General features: G+C 43.2%; 1 protein-coding gene across 1 annotated transcript in view; it reads left to right on the top strand.

Moving 5' to 3' along the window:
• Positions 1-26,182, top strand: part of LOC121284660 (contactin-associated protein-like 5) — a 736,588-nt gene that overhangs the window by 491,017 nt on the left and 219,389 nt on the right. Inside the window, exons 15-17 of the mRNA XM_041200218.1 lie at positions 14,927-15,054; positions 17,318-17,488; positions 23,807-24,025. Coding sequence (XP_041056152.1) covers positions 14,927-15,054; positions 17,318-17,488; positions 23,807-24,025 — 518 coding nt within the window. The remainder of the gene's footprint in view (positions 1-14,926; positions 15,055-17,317; positions 17,489-23,806; positions 24,026-26,182) is intronic.

The following is a 26,182-nucleotide window of genomic DNA, read 5'->3' as shown; positions in this document are numbered from 1 at the left end:
CAGGAACATGGCGGACACAGACTCACAGAATCATGGAATTGTTATGGTGCAGAAGGAGGCCATTCAGCCCATAATGTCTGCATCGGCTCTCCAAATGAGCATTATGACTTAGTGCCAATCTCCTGCCTTTTCCCCATACCCTTGCACATTGTTTCTATTCAAATAATCATTTGCCTTCTTGAATGCCTCGATTAAACCTACCTCCACCACACTTCCAGGCAGCGCAATCCAGAGTCGAACCACTCGCTATGTGAAAAAGTTTTTCTCACATCATATTTGCATCTTTTGCAAATCACTTTAAATCTGTGTCCTCTCGTTATCGGTCCTTTTATGAGTGGGAACAGTTTTTGCCGATCAACTCTATCCAGCCCCTCATGATTTTGAACGCCTCTGTCAAATCTCCTCTTGCTTTCTCCTTTCCAAGGAGAGCAGTCCCAGCCTCCTATCTTCATAACTGAAGTTTCTCATCTGTGGAACTCTTCTTGTAAGCCTCTTCTGCACTCTCTCCAAAGCATTCACATCCTTCCTATAATGCAGTGCCCACAACAATACTCCAGCTGAGGTTTAACTAGTGTCTTACATAAGCTCAGCATAACCTCCTTGATCTTGTACTCTATATCATTATCAATAAAACCCAGGATACTGTCTGCTTTATCAACTGTTCTCTCCATCTGTCCTGCCATCGTCAATGTTCTATGCACATATATGCCTAGGTCCCTCTGCTCCTGCACCCCCTTAAAATTGTATCCCTTATTTTGTATTGTCTCTAGAAACAATTATTTGGGATAGAATTAGTAGACACATGGAAAAATATAGGTTGGTTAGGAAGAGCCAGCATGGCTCTCTAAAGGGGAAATCCTGTTTAACTAACTTGCTGGAGTTTTTGAAGCAGTAACAGATGAGGGTACTGCTGTTGATGTGGGGTACATGAATTTTCAAAAGGCATTCGATACAGTGCCACACACAGACTTGTGAGAAAATTTAGATCTCATGGAATAAAAGAGACAGTAGCAACGTGAATCCAAAATCGGTTGAGTAATAGGAAACAGAGGGTAATGATCAATGGATATTTTTCGGGCTGGAGGAAGGTTTCTGGTGGAGTTCCCCCGGGTTCAGTACTGGGACCCTTGCTTTTCCTGATATATCCTGATGATCTAGATCTTGGGTGCAAGGGACAATTTCAAAGATGCAGATGATATGAAACTTGGAAGCATTATAAACTGTGAGGAGGACAGCGTGGAATTTCAAAAGGGATTGGACAAGTTGGTGGAGTGGGCAGATAGGTGGCAGATGAAGTTCAATGTGGAGAAGTGTGAGAAAGAAAATCCGGTTCTATTCCAGGAACGAACAGAATATACATTCCCTTCGGAAGGAATGGGATAAACCAACAGTGTCTGAGAACAGCAGATGGGTTGCTAATAAAGAGAAACACAACTTGAAGGAGCATAAAAGCGAAACCAATAGAGATAGCCAAGCACCAGAAACACAGAGTACTACTACCATTTGCCAAACGTGACAGACTGAGATGTGGAAGAACTATCAAGCCTCAAGGCCATCTGAATTAAAAAGTCAGAGACTTAAGAAGGGGGCAGGGATAGCAAGTAAAGATTGTATTACAAATAGCTATACTCCATTGGAAAGGAAAGCTTTCTTTGGAGCAGAAAGGGGGATGTTGTGTGATGAGTCTGCATGTCATGATAATGTAAAGGTGCTTTGCAAAGCAAGGGTTAACTTGGGACTGGAGAATAGCATCGGTCATGGTTTGATATATAGAGTCACATAAGACCATAAGATATAGGAGCAGAAGAAGGCCATTTGGCCATCGAGTATGCTCAGCCATTCAATGATATCCTGGTTTATCTGATAATCCTCAATTCCACTTTCCTGCCTTTTCCCCATAACCCTTGATTCCCTTACTGATTAAAAATCTATAGATAAAAACAAAAAAACTGCGGATGCTGGAAATTCAAAACAAAAACAGAATTACCTGGAAAAACTCAGCAGGTCTGGCAGCATCGGCGGAGAAGAAAAGAGTTGACGTTTCGAGTCCTCATGACCCTTCAACAGAACTTGAGTTCGAGTCCAAGAAAGAGTTGAAATATAAGCTGGTTTAAGGTGTGTGGGGGAGATTAAAAATCTGTCTATCTCAGCCTTGAATATACTTAACAGCCCAGCCTCTACAGCCCTCTGCGGTAAAGAATTCCACAGATTCACCACTCTCTGAGAGAAGAAATTCCTCCTCATCTCTGTCTTAAATGGATGACCCCTTACTCTGAGATTATGCCCTCTGGTCCTAGACTCTCCCACAAGGGGAAACAACCTCTCAGCATCAACCCTGCCAAGCCCCCTAAGAATCTTATATGTTTCAATAAGGTCGCTTCTCATTTTTCCAAACTCCAATGAGGATAGGCCCAACCTACTCAACCTTAACTCATAAGAAAATCCCTCCATTTCTGACATCAGTCTTGTGAACCTTCTCTGGACTGCCTCCAATGTCAGTATATCTCTCCTTAGCTAAGGGAACCAAAGCTGTCCACAGTATTCTAGGTGTGGTCTAACTAGTGCCTTTATAGATTTAGCACAACTTCCCTATTTTTATGCTCCATTCTCTTTGAAATAAAGGCCAACATTCCATTTGGCTTCCCTATTACCTGCTGAATTTGTATGCTAGCTTTTTGTGATTAATGCACAAGGACCCCAAATCCCCTCTGTGCTGCAACTTTCTGTAATCTTTCTTGATTTAAATAATATTCAGCTCCTCTATTCTTCCTGCCAAAGTGCATAACCTCACATTTTCCCACATTATATTCCATCTGTGACTTTTTTTCCCACTCACTTAACCTGTTTATATCCCTCTGCACTCTTTGTGTCATCCTCACCACTTGCCTTCCCAGCTATTTTTGTGTGATCCGCAAACGTGGTGATAGTACATTCACTTCCCTCATCCAAGTCATTAATATATATTGCAAATAACAGTGGCCCCAGCACTGATCCCTGTGGCACTCCACTACTTACAGGTTGCCATTTCAAAAATTCCCCCCTTATCCTAAATCTCTGTCTTCTATTAGTTATCCCATTCTCTATCCATGTTAATATACTACCCCCAACACCATGGGCTTTTATCTTATTAAGTAACCTTATGTGTGGTACCTTATTGAATGCCTTTTGGAAATCAAAATATATTACATCTACTGGTTCCCCTTTATCTATCCTGCTTGTTACCTCTTCAAAGAATTCTAATAAGTTTTTGAAGCATGATTAGCCCTTCATGAAGCCACGCTGAATCTGCTTGATCATAGTATGTATTTCTAAATGCTCTGCTATTACATCCTTTATAATAGACTCTAACATTTTCCCAATGAAAGATGTTAAGCTCACTGACCTTTAGTTACCTGTTTTTTGTCTCCCTATTACATGGTACTAAACTGAGAGAACAGTATAGAGAGAACACTCTGGAACCAGACTGCATGGAGGTAATAGCACCATGCATGACAATAACCTGGGATCCGTAAATAATTAAAAGTTAACAATAAAGAGTTCATGTTTAAATATACAAGTGTAAAGATCTCGTCATTGAGACATCTAAAGAGCTCATATTTCAACATTGACCATTCCTAATTACCCTTGAACTGAGTGGCTTGGTAGACTATTCAGAGGCACTTAAGAGTCAACCACATTGCCTTGGGTCTAGAACCACACGTAGGCCAGACCAGGTTTCCTTGCCTAAAGGACATTAGTGAAGCAGATGTTTTTTTTTAATGATAATCGAAGATAGTTTTAATACTGAGACCGGCTTTCAATCCCAGATTTGATTAATTTACTTTAAATTCCATGACCTGCCATGGTGGGATTTAAATCCATGTCCCCAGAGCATTAGTCAGGACCTTTGGGTTAGTGGTCCAGTGATATTATCATCACACCACTATCTCCCTATGGGACTTCTCTGAGGCCCAGACCCCTCAGCAACCCGGAGCTAGTGGCAACGCTTTAGCTGCATGGAACCGACTTACCTCTCCGCCTGCTTCCGGCTGACCTGTCACATGGGCTCACTTTCGCACCATACTCCGGTCTCGTTATTGTTGTTTTCACACCATCATTTAGGAATGCACGGTTTGTCAGGAAGGCTGAGCCCTTCAGCTACCTTTCTGAGGCAGGGCCTGGAAGCTGAGTCTCTCCAATTGCCACCAGAACTGAAGGCGATGTGAACCAGGCTCTCTGCTTGAATTCTCCAGCAAAAAAAACCAATGGGCAGAATTTTGCCGTCGACGAGCAGGGGACAGGGCCCGCTCGCCGACGCGTAAAATGATGCGGGATGACATCAGGCGCAACCCCCGACATCATCCCGGTCCATTTAAATTTTCAGGAAGGCGGGGGCGCAGCAAAATCAGCTGTGCGCCCGCCGACCTGTCAATGGCCAATTGAGGCCATGGACAGGATCATTTAAACAAGTAAAGGACCCGCCCGTCCAACCTTAAGGTTGGCGGTTCGACCAGGGGCCCCTGCGGCAAATAGAAAAAACATGAAACACCATCCACCAGCGGGATGAGGTTTCACGTAGGGTTTTAAAAATTTTAATAAATTTATAGTGTAAATTATGAACATGTCCCATCTCATGGCGTAAAATGGCAGTGCTGCCCGCTTCTCCGGCGGGATTCAGCTCCCCGCCCGCTGGAGACTGGGTCAGGCCCACCTGCCTGACCGGCAGAAAATTCTGCCCAATGTTTCAAGCTGTCTCTGAGCAGCTGTCAAAGGGAAACTGGAACACAGCACAGAGCACGTCCCCCTGCTGCTCTCTGCACTGGAGCCGGAACCCCAGACATGCTGGGAGTTACGGTCCTTGGTCTGCACCCAGAAAACCCACAAGCCCAAAAATACAGATCCTCTTACCATGTGCCTGCAGGCATGATATTTTCAATACACTACTAATTGAGCAGTTCAGGTGAATGACAAAGATGTTTTTCAAGAGGAAGTTAAATAGGGACATTACCAGGGAGAAAGAATAGGAGGCGCTGATCTACCTGCCAGAGGGGAAAGGGGGGCAATTGTAACACTCTTTACTGCTGTGTTACAAGCTTCATTTTCCAGAGAAGTGCACATCTCCTGTGGAGCTTTGGTACGTTAAAATGTTAAAGTTGAATGTCTCATTCACCTTCGTGTTACCAGGTGCCACCTCAGTAGGATTCCCAATGGTAAACTTTACCAATGATTAGCTCTGATACTCTCAAACTTACCAAAGTGGAGGGTTTCTTGAGGAATTGTGCTGCAGGAACAGAAAGTTGGTGGTCTTGTTTCTGAAAAGGAAGGTTGACAGCCTGTAATTCATCGACACTGGAGATGAAAAGAAAGATCTGCCCCATAACAAAGGAAAACTGAAGTTTCTGGGAGTCAGCCTAATTCTATTACAAGATTGAGTTTCATAAGCTTCATAATCCCCACTATAGCCAACCTTGTACCACCAATCCTCCCACTCGATAGGGGCAGCTTCAGAGCAATCGCGTTTCATCAGAATCTCTTTTTAATTGTTCAACAATAAGCATTTTTAAGAGCCTTGGTGCTGCAAAAGTCCTGTGATTAAAGTAATCTATGATTAGTAAAATGCAAATACATTCTGAACATTGTTGATTTCCATTTAATTTTTAAAATGTTTTTTTTAACTTTTCCTAAGTTAAGTTCCCATGCTATTCATATTAATATTTTACTAAATTACATTAAATGAATTATATATTTAATTCAAATAAATGACTCACAAGATGATTTTAGCATTTAATATTTTAGTGAAATTTGCTAAGTGCTTGTTTTAAGTTTTCAGTGAATTTAATATGTCACGTAATGTTTTTAATATTTTATTAAATTATATTTGATTAATAGTCAAGAAAAGTTGGATGAATGATAGATTAAATATTCACTAAGGAAAGTGATGACTTCAATACTTCACTTCTTTCAAATAAATGAATGATAATTTACTGAATTAGATCAGATAGATGATTTTTATATTAAACGATTGTTGAAAAATATTCTGTTTTGATTTCATTGTGTTTAATGATTTTAATATTTAATATTTAATTATTTATCTTAATTCATCATTGTTTTATATTTCATGATAAGGTATGCTCTACTTTAACATCAGTGCATACCCTTGAAATCTTAAGGAATTTATTTCATTTTTATTGTGAATGTTACAGGAGATCAGTTAGTATATATTGTTACATGTGTGAGCTTTATAGGATGATTACGTTTTAGGACTATATCTTTTGGTTTGTAAGGGTATTGTTGGTTGGGACTTTATCTCTAAATGTAGGTTAAATGAAAGGAGTCATGTGCCCCAGGCTTACGGCTGCCTGGCAGTAAACCTGCATGGTTAGGAGAAGATCCTTTGGGCAGAATGTTACAGACCTGTTGTGTTGGGAGTTGGGCTGTAAAATGCGGTGGGCCATTCAAAAGTCCATTGACTTTGGCAGCACCAGGATATCCCACTGGTAGGAGAGACCATAAAACCTTGCTCTAAGTCTTCAAAAACCCAGAAAGGTGTTGCTGGTTTCAGGTTATAAAGAATTGTGCTGGAACATGCCCCTTTGTTTCTAAGATGAAAGGCCATGGTGATCAGAGTTAGCTAATTAGTGTTTCTACTTGTATACAAAACTAGTGTGTTTTCCATTGTGTTGGAGAGGAGAGCGGAGGAAGCCATTTTGAGATCAGATTACAGGCTTCCCTATAAGCCCAGAGATATCACGTACAGAAGGGAGTTGCAGTTTTTAGCCTTGGACAACCTTCAGCCAACTGGGAGTTGGAGAGCAAAAAAAGATACATGTTAGCCAGGCCTACACCTTGAGAAGAGAAAATACTGACTCTATCATTCACCGTGCAGAAGCTGGGGATGGGACCTTGCACTCAGTTTGAAAACCAAATTTGTGAGGAGTTAAAGCAAGGCTGGAGGATTCACCCAGCCAAGGATAGAGGGAGAATCCCCAGAGAAAACTCTCATGGTGGAAGATAGCATTGGGAAAGGAAAGGTACAGAAGTAAACTTTTGTGTGCTGTGAAACACTTTGGATTGGTTCCCGGAGATTGAATATCTACTTAAAAGACCAAGTAATGTAACAAAATTGTGGCTTCTGGTTGTCATTAAACGTAGAAAGTAGAAAGTGCAGACTCTGTAATTTAAAGTATGAGTTACCCCCGAGAAGTTAGTAATGTTTAATTAATAGGCCAGAATTTTATGCGCCCACCCCCTGCGGGTTCTGAGGTGGGGGGGTTGTGGGGGGGCTATGGAGTGCGGCTGGTGGATTGCGAAATTGCATGGACGAGATTCTCTTTGGATTTCCGTCTGCCCCGACCTGATAGTGATTTTTGCTGGGGTGGGCAGCGCCTCAGATGGGAAGCCCACCATTGCCCCAGCTGAGGCCCTTAAATGGCCACAAAGGGATTTTTCCCACCCAGCCTCAATTTTTAGGTTGGTGGGCGGATGACAGCTCGGATAGGGGAACACGGGAAAGTAAAGTAAATCTCGGCTAGGAAGGTGGGGGGGGGGGGCATTTCAATCAGAAGGCCCATCCTGTCTGGGGGGCAGGCTTACCTTTAGCTCCCAACCTCCCTCCCTCCAGGCCTTCCTTACGCTCTCTGCCCTAGGACCCCTGCCACTTACCTGTCCTCAGGTTCCTAGGACTAAGTGCTAGGCAGCTCCCTGTAGTGCCTCTTCCGGCCACTGTAGCGCTGGGCCTGGATAGCTGCTGGCCAATCTGATTATGCCGGCAGTCTCCAAGGCAGGGCTTCCTCCCAAGTGAGGGGCAGATGTCCCGTCTTATGACAATCACACTTGTTAGAGCGTAACATGGCATTGGGGCTACTGGAGTTGGCAGGGATGTGTTCCCATCGACTTCCTGCCATCCTGAAAATGCAGGACACAGTGTTTAGTCATTGATACAGTAAAAGCTCTTTTAAAATATAAAATCTTGATGTGACTTCCTTTTAGCTAATAACGGGAAGTTTGATTTCTGTATAAACTGTTATTTGTCCCTATGAATTTCTTGTATTTCACATTAATTCATTCATTTTTTTCAAACTCGTTTATAATATGCGAGCGTCTAATTTTTACTTATTTATCAATTATTTTAATCCAATTTCTATTTAATTTTCTCTACTATTGACTTTTATTCTAGTATTGTTTATAACTTTATAACCCACACTCCTTGCCTTTCCACTTAAATATATCAGTACAATGAAATACACATAATATCCTCTTTTTCAAACATGTTATGCCAATGCAGATGATGGGTGGAATTTTCCCAGAATTGTACTAAGTGCGGTAATGGGCGGGTAAATTGAAGTTTTACCTGATGATGAAAATGGTGGGTTTTCACGCCGTACCTTCCCGAGCCCACCTCATTATTTATGCATTCCCAGGAAACATGCTGTTTCCATGGCAGGCAGGGTCTCATTTGCATGCTCACCATCACCCCGCTGTTGCATCACGCTGGCCGCCACCTTTAAAAGGCAGCCGCCGGCAAAGCACTCATCACCACCAGCTCAGCACCGCTGTCCGGGAGACATGGCCAGCAAAGGAAAGAAGACTGCAGCCCCCTACTTCAACAGTAAGTCTCTGGAATGATTGCTGGATGCCGTGGAGGCCCTACGGGATTTTCCCTACCCCCGATCTGGCCGCAGGATGGGCAGCAATGTCACCAACCCAGCTTGGGAGGCGGTGGCAGCGGTGGTCAGTGCGAATGCCCTGCAGAGGAGGACAGCCATCCAGTGCCGCAAGAGGATGAATAATCTCCTCCCTTCCGCCAGACTAAGTCACGCTTTTCATCACTCCCAACTCTCACACTTAGAAACCCATCACATACCCACAGGGCCCTTGCTCACTGCCAGTGCAAGGGACATCACCATTCACTCTCTCACACACACCGTCATTGTCCTCATCCCGTCCATGGGACCACTCACCACCCACACAGGCCAGGCTTACTTATCATCTGGCCTGGTAGGATATCTATCTCTATCCATGCAGGACAAACTGGCTCACAACAGAAGGAAGAGGTCGCAGACAGGTGAAGGGATGCCGGGAATCAAAGTTCTGACAGAATTCGAAAACAAAGCCATCCAGCTGGCCGGCGATGACTGGAACCGGTCCTGTGCTGACGGTGAGGTTGGCGCTGCTCTAACAAGTAAGGATCCAGCAGTGCAACATCCTTCAGACAGCCATGCTGTGAGTGATGTGTCCTGTTTCACAGGCCACTGCCATGCACTAATTATCTCCCCTTGCTTTCCCAAGCACATCTGCCAAGCTGACAGACCCAGGGCCTCCAATCAGACTATGAAGAAACCTCTGAAGAGGAATCTGAAGGCACCCTCTGTGAAGTTCCATCACAGAGCTCACCCACACCCTCCACCAGTGCAGAGACACACATCTTTACAGTAGCCTCAGGATCACAATCTGATGAGTGAGCATCTCGCACTTTCTGATCCACAGCAGATGGAGGCAGGGATTTCCCAGGTCCCCGGCACTCGGAGGGCTGCTGGAGACTGGAACATTGCTGAGTCCGAGTCAGATGACCAGCCTCTGGACTCGGTCATGTCACAGTTGGTGGAGCTGCAAAGGCAAGCTAGGGAACAACAGGAAGAGATATCTGCCGCGCTCCTCAGATTGCAAGGCACAATGGAGGAGTCCATCCGTCTTCAGGCTGAGGTGATAGCACTGGCATTGCAATGCGCCGAGGTCAATGTTAGCAGGATGGCGGTCGCCATGGAGACCTTGGTCCAGGATGTCACTCCTGCACTGCTCGCGGGCTTAACTCCTACTCTGATGCCAAAGTTGGCCTCCAACAGTGCATATGCGAGAGGGGTGCTGGGCAGCTCAATCTCACTCCAGCTACCCCTTCCGCTCATGGAGTCAGCCAGGGGCCCTCGGGCACCTATAGGGTGGATGATCAGCAGGTGCACACTCGGGGACCATCCACCCAGATGACTCTGGGAGTGACCAGCCCATCCGAATCCTATGCTCCTGTGACCTCCGCAGATCCAGCTTCACAGGCCAAGGAGGGTGCCACTGCCACACAGCAGGACCCCGAAAGTAGGCCGAGGCCCTCCAAGTCTCGGCCCTCCAGAGGACGCCTGCCAAAGTCATCACAGACAGGGCATCACAGTCAGTAGGCTGCCTCCACTTCTGTTGTGGATGTCTGGGGAGCACCAAGATGTCGCAGCAGGGTTAGGGAACTTTGGTAAAAGTAGTTGCACAACCTGGTCATGGGTGTTGATCACTTGTACATATTGTTCACTATTGTCAATAAACTCAGAATGTCACCCTGCCTGTGGCTGTTCTGATGATCAGTGTCCTTGTCACTCAAATGTGAAACCTTTCTGCACAAGATAAAAGGCAGGTGTCTCAGTCCAGGGCCTCTTCCCTGTGCTTTGTGCAGCCTTTAGACCACAGCGATGCTCTGGCTTCACACTCCCTGGAAACACTATTGATGCCTGCACCTCGGTGGTGTTTGTCATTACTACCAGAATGTAGTGGGCAGGTACCACAGACTTCTCTCATTTTCTCTGTGTGCTCTCAGCACCCTTAGGTGTGGCTGGCCTCTATCACACCAGCATCTGTGACCAGTAATGCTGTGCACCAGCTCCTAAAGGGCTGAGGTGCTGAAGGCAGACACAGGATCAGATGTGTCTAAAGTTTCATGGCTATGACTCTGAGATGACCCTGATCATGGAACACATGATCCATACTGCCCTCTGCCAGGCAGGAGTCAGACATTCTCAGAGGCCATGTGAGGAATATGGAGTGTCCTCACTGCATGTTGTCATCATCCTCCTGCGATCGAGTGACTATTAGGGTCTCCACTGCATCCCCAAGATGGCAGTATTCTCACAGAGGGCATTCACGCTGCAATAAGCCGGACTGGAGTCAAACGTTCAAAACTGTGATGTGAGGATCTACGGGGGCACCTCACTGCTTGTCGTCATCATCCTCCACAAATCTGGCCTCCAGACTGCGCCTGCTCTGTCTAGCCAGTGCAAAAGCCTCGTCCCCATTGTCATCACCACCGAGGACCCCCTCACCCTCATCCCCATCGGCATCCTCCTCATCGGGGGAGACGTGCAGCTCCTCGATCTGCTCCTCAGCCAGCTCGTCTCCCCGTTGCAGCACCAGGTTGTAAAGGATGCAGCAGATGACGACGATGTGTGACACCCTCTGCGGACTGTATTGCAGGGCTCCACCAAACCGGTCCAGGCACCGGAACCGCATCTTCAGCATCCCGATGGTCTGCTGCACTGAGTTGTGAGTTGCTGCACGAGCCCCATTATAGCGTCGCTCTCCTGCAGTCTGAGGCCGCCGCACGGGTGTCATTAGCCACGGCCTCTGCGGGTAGCCCTTGTCCCCAAGGAGCCAACCCTGCAGCCTCTGTGGACCCTAGAAGACTGCAGGGATCTGCGAGCGACTCAGGATGTAGGCATCGTGCACACTCCCTGGAAACCGTGCGCACACCTGCAGAATGCATTTCTGGTGGTTGCAAACCATTGTGAGCAGTTCAGTGAGTGGAAGGCCTTGCGGCCAATGAAGTCCACTGAGTGTAGTGATGGAGACCTGAGCGCCACATGAGTGCAGTCAATCACACCCTGCATCTGTGGAAATCCCAAGATCCAGTGGCCCTTGCATCCTGGCTGTCCCAGTCCCTGGCGAAATGCATAAAGTTGTGTGCCATGGAGAAGGTGGCATCCGTGACCTCATGGATGCATTTGTGGGTGGCGGATTGTGAAATCACACAGAGGCCAACAGTGGAGCCCTGAAATAAGCTGCTGGCATAGAAATTGAGTGCCCACGGTCACTTTCACAGCTACTGGCAGTGGACGCCCTCCATGTCACCTTGGCGTCAAGTCCTGCAGTAAGTGGCAGATGTGAGCCACCAAGCCCCTAGGCACGCACAGTTGTCGGCGACACTGGTTCTCAGTCAACTATAGCCTACTTTACAATAAACCAGGAAAATATTATTAAAAAAAATTATACTTGCATGACAAACAAACGTACACACTATCACAAAAGAAAGCCTTGCATTTATATATCATTTTTCACAACCTCAGAATGGACCAAAGTGCTTTACAACCAATGACCTAGTTTTGGAGTGTAATCACTGTTGGGATGTGCGCAATTTTTGCACAGCACACACCCACAAACTACACTATGCTGATGAACAGATAATATTGTCAAAACATTGTTTGTTTGGGGTATACCTTTTGATCAGTATGCTGGAGAGAATTCTGCTGCATTCCTTTAAAACAGCGAAATGGGATCTTTTTAATCCACCTGAGAGGTTTGACTGGTCCTTCATTCAACATCTAATCTGAAAGACAGCACCTTCTCTACTCAGTTTAGCTGCGATGGAACTCCTTCAGTACTGCACTTGAGTGTCAGCTTCGATTTTGTGCACAAGTTTCTGGAGTGGGACCTGAACCCACAATCTTCTGACTCAGAGGTTAGTAACTGGGTCATGGCTGACAATTTTAAATCAAGGCAATTTGGCTGAAGATATCACTCGCAGCCTAACAATATTCTGCAACAAAAACACAAATTGACTTACTCAATAAGTGATCCTGATGATAAATTATGCAAAATGAACAATATAAGTTCCCCTCTGGCTCATCAAGAGCAATGCCACGGAGAAATCATGTCGTATTTCGTGTCTGTCACACTTCTCTCACCACACTTTAGTCAGGATTTCACCTTTGAATTGACAGGTACATTCTTGGGAATTTCTGTCAGAGCAATTTTTAAATGTAAACACGGGCAGTCAAGTTGTTGACATCACCTTAATTAGCACAGAAGTCAGAAGGAAACTCATTCTGACCAGATAGGGGCAAGAGACCAAAAAAAAAATCCCCACTGGATTTTTTTGCCAATTATCTTAAATCTGTGACCTTACTCTCCAGCCAATGGAAACAGTTCTTCCTTATTTCTGCAAACCCCAGTATAATCCCTGCTTCTCTAGTTGTTCTCTAGCCAATGTGGTGGAAGCAGAATCAACAGTAATTCTCAAAAAGGAATTGGGAGTATGCTTAAATTGACATGATTGTGGGGTAAAATGGGGGACAAATTAGATAGCTCTTTCAAAGAGCTGCCATGGGTGCAATGGGCCAAATGGCCTCCTTTTGTGCTCTATGATCCTGTGGCATTCCAAATGTTTGGTGAGATGCTGAGATTGGAAGTTAGGACGTCAGATAGAGGGATTTTAGTATGCTTTTCATACCTTGAATATATTTCAATGTAAAATAACCTATCATTGAATAAACATAAATGATGAAAACATGAATAAAAACAAAAGTGGAAGGCAGGACTTGGTTTGTATGCTGAAAGTTCACAGCAACTTGAATAGCATCCATATCTATAGAGGACAAGTTAATAATTAACAATCAGCACGCCCAGGAAGACCAAGCAAATGAGATGTTTTCATTGATTTGAGTTAATGCTCTACATTTTAATGGCAGCAAAACTGTCAGCATTTGCTGTCATTACTCCTTTGAAATTGACAGTAACTTCTGGAGTCTGCACATGCACAGTTAAACACAGAGGTCCCGAAGCTGCCATCAGTGATTCTGTGCTTCTCCAAAGGGTGCGCTATTAAAGATCCCCTAGTCTGTAATCACTTGGAAATCATTGAACCTGACAAGAACATGCCCTTTTATGCTATGGTTTCACTGTGAAAACTCTTAAAGTATATTTGTTAAATGTAGTATATTTGGGTTTTTAATAGTGTACTACGTTCATAGTCATCAATGAACAGCCTCACTGGCACTGAAAAACAAATTTTACATTTGTGGAATATCAATTTTCTACATTATGATTAAAAAATCCAGATGTTTTAAAATCATTTGTTTTTAAAGTTCGTTTATGGTATTTCAGTATTTAGCTTAATTCCATGTATATGACTCAATCATTTATTTCACTTTCTGTAGAAGTTATTTAAAAGAGAAGGATATCAGTGCATTTTACTTCCTGAATTGTTCTCTCTGAGAATTATTCAATGTGATTGGCTACTTACCCTGCTTGCTGACATCACTGTTGCCGGATGCCTGGAGATCCACTTGAATTTGCATCAGGTTCAAACTAACACTAAGGGAGGGAACAGAAATCGCTGATGTTTGTGGCCAATTTTCTTTGAGGTCAGCCATTGCTTTGCCAACGATCATGAAATCTGGGCCATTAATCAACGTACAAGGCAACAGGCAAATTTGTAAAGTACATGAATTAAGGTTATAGGAATTAAGTCCTAATGGAATGCTTTGTTTAACAAAAAATTATTTCAGTTATGTTTCAGTTTTTTTAGGCGCTTGAGCAACCATGAACCCATCCTTCTGAACTCAAGCCTTTTTGTCCAGGATTATTTTTGTATCTCTTTTATACATTACATGATTCATAGGTACCACATTTTAAAAATACGATTGAAAAGAGCACATGATTTCAATTGTGTAAGTCACAAAAAAAATTCTTATTTTTAATATCAGATTATTGTTGATACATTTTAAATTGTACTACCCAATGTACCAATCATATATGCACATGTCACCAATGTGTGCACTTAATGCTCCGCATTTATAGCATAGTTAAATTTTCAATAAATGCTGCCTGCATTTATATTGTTTTATATAAACCAACTGCATTCTAGGGCCCAGCAAACACAAGAGGCGGCATGTATATTTTGGACTTACAGTCCTGATGTTAAAATAGTGTTTCCTGTCATAGAAGCTAGATGATTTTAATTTCCATGCAAGGCAATGATAATGAAAATCAGATAGTTTCTATAACACGTAACTGGTCTGTTCCACCATTTTTATACCCAGGCAGTCACTGGAAAATCTACCCTCACCTCTGTGACTGAGTTATTGATATCAAAGCATCTTTATTTGAGGTATGTTTATAACATTCTACTTATTGGCAGGACTAATGACACAGGACATCTTTCATACAAAGATCATTTACCTGTAACACAGATAACTATTGGGGACACAGACAGAACGAACTCAGAAGCTGCCTATAGACTCGGACCACTTCGTTGCTATGGTGACAGTAAGTGTCAACTTCTATTTCAGGATCGGACTCGTGAAAGTTTAGCAACCGTAGATAGCAGTCGACAGTGCCTCGCATTAATTTCCTACTTGTATCTGCCTCCAGCTGAAAGTTAACTCATTCTGTTGCCTCTTGTTAAGATACACGTATTGATATTTTTTAATGCCCAATTTTTTGCGCCATATTCCCTATTTAGGCATATAGAAAATAATTGATACTTTGTACCTATTACAAGGTAACAATCCAACCAATGTGTAAAAATCATTAAACATAAGAACAGAAATATAGAAAATTTACAGCACAGAAGGAGACCATTCAGACATCATGTTTAAGCTGGCCAAGAATAAATCTATCCAGCCTAAACCCACCTTGTAACTCTTGGCCATAGCATTGTAGGTTATGGAATTTAAGTGTATGTACAAGTTTGTTTTTAATGTGATGAGGATTTCTGCCTCTATCTATTACTCTTACAAGCAGTGAGTTCTAGATCCTCATCAACATCTGGGTGAAAAAAATCCCTTCAACTCCCCACTAATCCTTCTATAAATTATTTGAAATCTATGCCCCCTGATTGTTGATGATCCTGCTAAGGACAATTGGTCCTTCCCATCCACTTTATCTAGGCTCTTCAGAATTTTATACACCTCAATTAAATCGCCTCTCAGCCTCCTCTGTTCCAAAGAAAACAACCTCAGCCCACCCAACCTTTTCTCTTAGCTAAAATTCTCCATTCCTGGTGACAGCCTCGTAAATTTCCTCTCTATTGTGATCACATCCTTCCTGTAATGTGATGCCCAGAATTGGAAGCAGTACTCTGGCTGTGGACTGACTAGTGTTTTATACAGTTCTACCACATCCCGCCTTCTCTTACTCTGGAGACCTCAGCCAATAAATGAAAAGATCACAAATGCTTTCTTGACTACCTTCTCTAACTGTCCTGTCACCTGCAAGGATTTGTGGGCATGTACTCCAAGGACCCCCTGTTCCTCTATACTTCTAAGAACCCTACAATTTCTTGTGTGTCCCCTTGCCTTGTTTGACCTTCACAAATATATTACTTCATACTTCTCCAGGTTGAATACATTGTTTCTTGATTTCTCTGGGACTGACACTGGATGCACACTAAGGAATGTCAGGTTGGGAATGTCAGGTGACAGCAGCTAGTGAAGAAATACCTAGAAAAGCGGGAGAGGGTAAACGGTCAGTGTTACACAGAAACACTCGAAAGTAGCAGATGGTTGACAGCACAATTCAGCACCAAGTATGTGTGATTCCTCGAGGGAGGAGAAAGGCTACGAGCATTGGCAAGCAAATTGTTGCCTTGCTGATTGTCAATGCACTTTGACCTGCCTGTCTCCATGATATCTATGGCTGCTTCCTCCAGGTTGGTGAGTGCTTGAATGGAGATTAACCCTTCCCTTTCTGATTTCAACCCTCTTCGCATTATTGGCGGGGAGGTTTTCCTGCACAAAGGCAGGGAGTTATTGAATGTTTGTTAAGAGTTGTGCAGATGTGTGAGACAGCTTCATGTAGTGTGCCTGCTGAGAGAGAAAGAAACAACACGCTGTGAGCACAATGGGAGCAGGGGGTGGGGGAGGTGGGGACAGTTATGTGCAAGAAAGTGGCTCCACTGTGAAATGAGAAAGCAGTCCGCAGAATAGTGAATTGTTTAGCAATTGCTGGGGCAGGAGAAAGCAGAATTCTGTTGGTGTATGTTGTACGGTCCACAGCAATAAGTGATGAGTGATTGAAATGATAAGGAGAGCTGGTGTAGTATCCATTACAATTGGTGGAGAAGCTGGTGATGTGGCCTGCTAAACTGATGAGAAATAGAGGAAGGAAGACTTCATGTTCACCCTTGTAGCCTGGCATGGGTCATTAAATTTCTGATAATGTTGATGGTATGAGCGGAAGACTATGTATGTTTGGAGAACATCCTTGTAACTGTGGAGCTGGTGTAGGCCATTTGACCCTTCAACAAGATCATATCTGATCTACTGTCTCAACTCCACCTTCCTACACTAGCCCAATATCCTTTAATTCCCTTAGTAATTCCCTCATTATAACAGTGACTGTACTTCCAAAGATAAGTACTTCATTGACTGGAAAGCGCACTGGGACGGACAAGTGTGAAAGGTGCAAGCCTTTCTTTTCTTCAGCTGAGAAGAGAAGAAAACTGAAGCAAAAAAAAAAGAAGCGGTTTCCAGGCTATGTTCAATATTTAAAGGTTAATCATGAATTTAAACTCTTTTTTCCTATCCAGGGAATTACTGGAACGCAGCATCGTTCAACACTGAGTCCTCATATCTCCATTTCCCCACATTCCACGGTGAGCTCAGTGCGGACATTTCATTTTTCTTCAAAACGACTGCTTCCTCAGGGGTTTTCCTGGAGAATCTCGGAATTAAGGACTTCATAAGGATTGAGCTGAACTGTAAGTAAGGAAGCAATAAGACTTGTAAATAGGATGTGGATGTAGAAAAATGCAATCTCTAACCGCATTCAAACTGTCTTAATGTCATGGGTAACTCAAAATGTCAATGGGTTATTGTCATCCTTAGAGTAGTTTCACAGTAACAGTAAGGTTACACAAGACATTCAATCTGCTGTTGTTGACAGGTACCCTCACCAAAATAAATAACAGAAGAGAATAAAGGTCTTAAACTTGATTTTTTTTTTAAATCAATTTTTTCTCTTACTCTATTGGAAATGCTATCACATGGTGGAGTATGAATCAAAAGCACCTGACAGCCATCCCACACCTCCTTCAAGTGGCCATTTTTCATTAGGGAGCTTAGGCTGTGAGTTGAACCATAGAATGGCATGACAGCAAAGCTTGATACTGTCCTCAGCTGGCATCCACGAACATACATTTTAGCAGAGAACGGTGGGAACTCTGTAGTGGAAACCCTGATTAATTTTATGGACCAGAGCCAGCAACTTCTTTTCCACTTCTGTTCCGTCACTGGTGCTTCAGTGGATGGTTGGTTGAAACCAGGTTTACGTATATCAACTGGTTTTGTGCCAAACTTACACTGAGGTTAAGGGGCTGGAACAAGGAAATTCCCCGCTGAAGAATCAAGTACAAACCTGAACCTTTGTAGTCTGTATGAGCTATGTGAGTTCACTTGTTGTTTCTGGAGGCAGTGATGCTGTTCGATTCTTGTAATCAGTCCCACCTATTGTTACGATTAGGGTGGAAGGAGAGCGTGAATTATCAGCCCCACTACTCGGCAGGCCATACCGTTAATTTAAATGTTTAGTTTTCTCAAAGAAATGGCCAACTGTGTAACAATACCTCCAGTACTCAGAAGAAAAGAGGCTCTGACCAGCCTTCTTTCAAAATCTCAGAATGATTAATTTATTTTAAAATAAAACTTCTTTTAACAAGTTGCAAGTATTGATTAACACACAATTGTAATCAGGAATTACAACTATCTATTTCTTTCTAAAGAATTCCCCAGCACACCCACAGACACATACACATACAAACAAAGGACAGACAAACAGAATCTCTCTGCAGCGATGGGCTTTGGAGGATGGGTGTATAAAATAAAGAATAAAGTCCACAGGGTCAACTTGGGAGCTCTCTCTTTTGGCCCCGGTGGATGCCTGGATGTTCTCACCACTAGTCTCAGCTTTGCAGGTCCAAATGCAGACTGGTTACACCCAGATGAGTGTCCTCTGGATACAGGTTGACAGCCACACACAATTTTAGGCAAGCTAGAGAAATGGAGCCAGTCAAGGTAGCCTTCTTTCCTCAGCTTGTTCCCCAACAAAATTGCCTTCAAAACAAGCAGGTTCACAACTTAAGTTTTCTATTCCCTCTCTCCCACGTGATTGTCTGTTTTTGTCTCCCAGCTTTTCATTAAGTAAAGAGCTTTGCAGTTCAAACAAACAAACAACTCCTTCTCAAGAACCATATAGGGCAGGTGATTTTTTGGAAGAGGCCTGCTTGTTTACAGTTCCAAGGTGAACTTATGACCTGCCTTTAAAAAAAAATGTCAGGTTGCCATCCAGATCATTCTGTGTCCTTCCACTTTGTAAAAGAAAACTTCAGTTTTGAGAGATATGATTCTAACACTATCCATTACTCATGTCCTATTGGTTCTCCAGCAACCTTGCTAGATTGTTTTTACTTGCATTTACACTACTAGGCAATTTGTTGTACATTGTCAGTTTGATCATTGGCAAAATACCATCGCTAGTTGAATGGTTTTCAATAATAACATTTTTGTTTGATGCTGGTTTTTATTACACAAGCCACTTTATCCTGTACTTGTTTTGATATAATGAGTGCTTAATTATATTTAACGCCCGGTGTTGCTATTTTTTTCCCTGAACCTTCTGGGCTGCTAGTCTTTAATCTGAGTTTTGTTGCTATCTCGTTAAAGGCTCAATAATATGACTGTAAGGAACGTCCTAAGCCAAATATAAGTATCTCTGTGTTAAATGATGCATGTCAGTTATCTAATTACATTGTCATCTTCAGTTCGGAACAGGACAACTGCATGCATTAGTGGTAACCTTTAATGTGACAGGATCAACTGCCACCAGGTTTTCATTGTATTTACTTAATTGTTCATGTTTAATGGGGGACTGCAGTAAAGGTGTTCCTCAGAAACATAGCCTTGAAATTATGCCATGGGATATTAATGTACTGATGCTTTGGTCTGAAATATCTCTTTTCCATTCAAGTATTCTACCACCAAGTGTTATATGTTAATATCCTAAATTGTAATTTTAAGGCTTTTAAACAGCAAGGTGCCACAATTTGATTTCATACTCTATATAACTTATGGCAAATTATAACTGACCTCGTAAACAGCAGGGTAGTCACTATTAACATTGTGGCTTTAAAGCATTTAAAAGAAATTCTTTAACCATAAATAAGGAAATATGTTGTCTTGCTTTGAATTATTTTGTGATTTCTTGGCTGCACAGTGAAATGAAGAAGCCCAGGTTACTACGAAGCTAGAAGGAGGGATAATACGATTGCCACAACACTATCAATCTTATTTATCTGTATACATTTTGAAAATAGAATATTGAAGGATTTTATTTTCACCACCAACTACACCATAGTAAGATTGCAATTGTGCTGCATAAATCAAGTCCGATGTGACCATGGTTGTATTTGCTTCTTGTGACTGGACCAGGTTTGGATCCTACAAATCCAGGCCAGGATTTTATATCCCGCGGGCGGGCACTTGCCCAACCCCATCGGGTGTAAAATAGTGCGGGATATTTTGGTCGGATGGCATGGGCCTGCCCGCGAGATGTAAAATTCTGCCCCGTTAAGGCCATTAATCTATTAAATAAAAGCTATTTTTCGCTGCCCGTCCAACCTTACGGTTGGCGGATGGGCAAATCGGGCAGGCAACTTTTTATATTTTATAGGAAACCTCATCCAAGGGCGGGATGAGATTTCCACAATTAAAGAAAAAAAAATAAATGAAAACGTCTGTGCAGAATTTTTATTCTGTTTATGTTATTGTGAGTGAGTCCTATGTCGGGACTTTTTTTTTCAGATTTTAAACGTCTTTTTGATTTGGAAATTCTCCTGCCTTCAGGGAGCTTTCAGTGCGCGTTCCCCTGCAAGTGTGCAGACTTTAGCACTCACACTCCTCCCGCCCCCAGCCCAGCAGCGATGAGCCTCTCAGCGCGCCTTTCAGGCTGGCTGGCCAGTGTGAAATCGCAGTCGGGGGCTGATTGCGGGCGGCTCCCGGGCCCACCTGCCCCTCCCACCCGATGACTCAAACTTTTGCCCCTACATCCCAATCAATATCTAAATAATATTAGTGTTGATTCTTTCCCTTTCTCATCACAAGAGAAAAAGACATATGTATCCATACTTAACTTGATTTAATAAAGAGGAAAGAGGAAGGGGGGGCATGCCATCTCATGTCTTCTTCTTGTTAGACAGACCCTCGGGATTGGGAGGATGACTTCCTTCCCGCTCCAGTTCAATGGGTTCTGAAATGTGTGATCAATCCAATGTACGACCTCCAGATACTGCCATATGCAGGGCAGGTAGTGCTTGAACAGTCAGGAAGATTAGCTTGTAGGTTTAAGCCCTCTGTCCAATTCAACTTTGTCGCAGTGTGTTCCCGACAAAGTCTCTCAATGTGTTCACTGCCTTCCTGAATAAACCTTCTCCATTTCGGGTCAGTCACAAGCCAGGGATTCCCATGAGTTGGAAGGGATGTTTGATCTCTTCAGAGATGCTTTGAGGACATCCCTAAAGCCTATCTGCCATCCTCTTGGGAGTCTCCTGTGCAACCGAGTTCCGAGTGGAGCAGTTGCTTCAGATGTCAGGTGTACGAGCGACCTGTCCCATCCAGCTGACCTGCTTTTGAGTGATTAGCAGCACTCTGCTGGGCATGTTGGCTTGGGAGAGGACAGTACTGTTGAGCTGCCTTCCTTGTCCCCAGGTTTGAAGGATTGTGAGGGTACCACTGGAGTGCTTCAGCAGTGCTTTGAGGTATCTGCTATAGGTCATCCAAGTTTCTGAAGCATATAGGAGCATGGGGAACACCATGGGAAGACACCTTAGTCTCAGGTTTGAGACTCTGATCCTCAAATACTCTTTTCCTCAGTCAGGCTGAAGGCTGAGCTTTTTAAAAAATTCTTTCATGGGATGTGGCCATCACTGGAAAGGCCAGCATTTGTTGCCCTTGAGCTGAATGGCTTGCTTGGCCATATTAGAGGCCAGTTAAGAGTCAACTACATTGCTGTTGGTCTGGAATCACATGTAGGCCAGACCAGGTAAGGAAGGCAGATTTCCTTCCCTTAAAGGCCATTAGTGAATCAGTTGGGTTTTTACAACAATTGACGTTGGTTTCATGGTCACGATTACTGAGACTAGCTTTACCTTCCAGGCTTATTTATGAATTCAGATTCCACAAGCTGCAGTGTTGGGATTTGAATCCATGTCCCCAAAGAATTAACCTGGTCATCTGGATTACAACAAATGCTGGCCTTTCCAGTGATGGCCACATCCCTGGAATCATGGGATCTCACTCAATTCCCCTCTTCCAGCTTTGATACTGTGGTCACCAATAAAATATACCCTGATCATTTTCCCTTATATGGCCTACAACTTTTCTCTTTGAATTCCCAGGCTTGAGGCCTGGCACAGGCTTGAGCATATCAGGCGCACAACTGCTTTAGCATCCAAAATTAATTTGCCCAAATCCTATCGCTCATTAAGTTCTGCTCACTCATCCTTGATGTCTTCTTTGTGGCTGGAACTTCCAGATGCACTAATCCTCTGTCTGTTTGAGGTATGTGCACCTCGTTCTATAGACCTGACCATGAGAGTTCTGTAGATAGGAAACAGAATACTGCTGCCTCATCGGACTTGCATCCCTCTGTTTGCCTTAATCCTTTTACTACAAAGAGGACAGACAAAAGGGAGTCCTAATGGGGAAGTAACCGGGTAATGCTAATCGTGTCAGGAGAGAAAATAAATGAGGCAACTGAGCAACTGGCACCAAGAGAAATGCAAGCATCAGTGGTAATAAATAAAAATAGAAACTGTAAAAAAAGCCGTTCATGAGTCTTCTGATTAAACCCTTTAAGTTAATCCATGTCAATAGTTGAGCCCCTGGCAAAGCAAATCTCCAATATAAATAGTGTGAGTGTCTACCGGTATTCTGCTTGCACCTGCAACAGGACGAATGATGCCATCTTTTCCCCTTATTCCAATATTAATGAGGTCCTTGCCTGTTTCGGGTGAGAGTTTTCTATTCCGGTCAGTTTTGCTGGTGTGGAGCATGTGCAAATTGGGCAGAGATCCAGTGTTATGTATTTTCACCTAATTCTGTGATCAAGTTGAGCGCAATCAATATCTATTAATGAAGTCTATTAATCTCATTCGTAACCATATCACCATTCAAAAATCTGCTCTAATGTCATGAAATGCAGTTGAGTGCAACTTAAAAACAACTATTTTAATTAAAACGTTTGATATACCTTTTTGGGAGCGAGGGAGAAGAATTCCATGCACCCTTCCCATCAATGCAATATTATGTTGATCATATTGGGTATGATAGTATCATGGTTATGTTATTGGACTAATACTCCAGCAAACACGAGTTCAAACCCTACCAGTCTGAAAATATGAATCCAGTTTAACAAAAAAATCTGTAAAATAATAAGCTACTTTAGACAGCAAAGCTGTTGGGTTCTCTTAAAAGCCAAACTGGTTCACTAATGTTCTTCAGGGAATGAAATCTGCTACCTATCTGGCCTACATGTACTCCAGTCTCCCACCAAAGTGACTGATTCTGAAGTGACCTTGCAAACCACTCAGTTGTATTCAAGATGCAGTTCAGACTTTAATAAAAATGGGGTATAAATGCGAGCCTTGCCAGTAATGTCCATGTCCTGAGAACGAGCTTTTAAACAATGTCTTTCATTGTAATGCAGGTTTTATATATATATAATGGTTTGTTCCTTTAAAAGATACAGAATCCTAGGAGTAATTAAATAAAAAAACTACCTTTGTAATCATAATTTATTCCACTCAGGCTCTATCTGTGATATGTGAAGAGACCTGAGTTAGACATGAATAATAAATCCACGTCTTGTGCTAATTTTCAAAGATGGGTTAATGTTAATACAGTGGGGACTAATTACATTTTTGTCTGATGAGAAACATAAATACATTATTCCAGGGCACTCTTGCAGAAGCCTTCTCTTCAGGTCAAAGATAGTTACCTTTGTTTGTATCTTGTGTGATTTTCAGCTCCAATGGAAGTGGTTCTCTCATTTGATGTGGGTAATGGACCGTTTGAGGTGACTGTGAAATCGCCTACGCATTTGAACGACAATCAGTGGCATTATGTTGAAGCAGAACGAAATATCAGAGAGGCATCCCTTCAAGTGGATCACCTGCCAAGAGAAGCTCAGGAGGCCCCCTCTGATGGACACATCCAGTTACAGCTCAGCAGTCAACTGTTTGTAGGTAGGAGCTCATTGTTTGCTATTGGCCTGTCATTCTTTGTGACATTTACACATTGATGGCAAGTACCTTTCAATTCAGAGAACCATGTTTTTCTTGCATTATTTAGAGAGTGGAAAAATATACAGAGTAACAAGGTGAGCACATGTAGGTCATTGATCCAAAGAGAAATTCATCGTAGTGACTGGAATAGAGAAGAGATGGGTTTTTGTGTAGCTGACTGAAAACACATAATTTATGCGAAGAATGCTAACATTATTGATTTAATTTATTTCTGTTGCCATCATGCAGTGATTCAAGTGTATTCCCACTTCAAATATAGCATAGTCTGAGAATTATTTATATATGTATTAGAATTTGAAATGGTAGAATTTTGTATAATTTCTGAATGACAATAAGTGAAATTATTTGTAATGCTAACCCACATAAAGAGGAAGTACCAACACAATGAATGTACGTTATGTTAAGGTACTTGGATGCTGTACAGTGCATGTGGCACTGTAACATACCTATAACTGTGACCCACTGTAACCCACCATCTGTAACACACCCTCCAAACTACACTCCCATCCAATACATACCTCACCCTTTACACACCCTGTTCACCACAGTACAACCATTATACACCTCTTCTACTACACCCCCATCAGATACACACCTAACCTGTTACACACACTAAGATAAAAAGCAAAATACTGTGGATGCTGGACATCTGAAATAAAGGGCTGAATTTTCCCCCCCATCGGCCTCCGATTGGGCCAATTAAGGCCCTCCCCGCACGGAAACGCTTCCCTGTGCGGGCAGGGGGAGGACCCCAAAATCAAGAATCTGCTCTTTCGCGCACGCGCGCAAAAGTGCGCACTCATCTCCCTGAGGCTAAGTGCAGCCTCAGGGAGATCGGCTGTAAATGTCAAAAAGATAGAAATAGAAAAATAAAATTTCCCTAACATGTCCCCTCATGTGACAATGTCCCATGAGTTAGGACATGTCCATAATTTTCACAAAAAACTTTATTAAATTTTTTTAAAAGCTACATGAAACCTCATCCCGCCGCTGGATGAGGTTTTATGTTTTTTCTATTCCCCATCGGGGCTCCTGGCCTGCCCGCCAGCCTTAAGGTTGGTCAGGCAGGTCCTTTAATTACTTAATTGACCCTGTCAATGGCCTCAACTGGCCATTGACAGGTCGGCGGGCATGCAGCTGATTTTGCTGCGCCCCCGCCTTCCTGAAAATTTAAATGGGGTGTGGTAACGTCAAGAGTTCCCCCGACGTTACCACGCATCATTTTACGTGTTGGCAAGCGGGCCCCACCCCCTGCTGGCTGATGCGTAAAATCCTGCCCAAAGAGTTTTGTTTGTTTCTGTTTCTCTCTCTGCAGATGCTGAGATTTTCCAGCATTTTTTTGTTTTTATTCCATTATATACCCTGCCCGTTACACATCCCATTGTTTACATACCCCTTTTGCTACAGTCCCGTCTGTTAACACCCCACCTTCTACATCCCCATCTGTTGTACATCTCGTCTGTTACAAACCTTGTCCTTCACTACATCACCACCCATTACACACTCTCCCCACTACATCCCCATTTTTTACACAGCCCGACAACCATACCCCCACCCGTACACACACCAGCTGTTACATACCCCACCTGATACACCCCTATCCATTTTACATACCCATTACACACCCCATCCTTTACATACCTTATTTGCTACATCCCTATCAGTTACACATCCCGCTTGCTACAACCCCATCTGCTACATACTCCACCCACTACACTCCCGTCCATTTTACATTCCACCCATTACACATCCCGTCCTTTATACACCTTGTTCACTACTTCCCCATCAGTTACAGATCCCGCTTGCTACACCCCCTTCCGTTATATACCCCACTCACTACACCCCCACCCATTGCATACCTCACCCATTACATACCCTTCATAACCCATCCATTAAACATCTTGATCAGTGGACCCCCATTTGTTATAAATCCTGCCTGTTACATACCCCATCCACCACATCCCTATTGCACACCCTGCCAATGCAAACCCAACCCACTACACCCCCATCCATTACACACCCTGCTTGTTACACACCCCGCCTACTACACCCCTCCCATTACACACCATGCTCATTACACACCCCACCCAAAACAGC

Source organism: Carcharodon carcharias, chromosome 12, assembly GCF_017639515.1.
Source record: "Carcharodon carcharias isolate sCarCar2 chromosome 12, sCarCar2.pri, whole genome shotgun sequence".
In the NCBI taxonomy this organism is placed as follows: Eukaryota; Metazoa; Chordata; class Chondrichthyes; order Lamniformes; family Lamnidae; genus Carcharodon; species Carcharodon carcharias.
The sequence above is the reverse complement of the archived record's forward strand: the minus strand, read 5'-3'. Positions and strand labels throughout refer to the sequence as shown.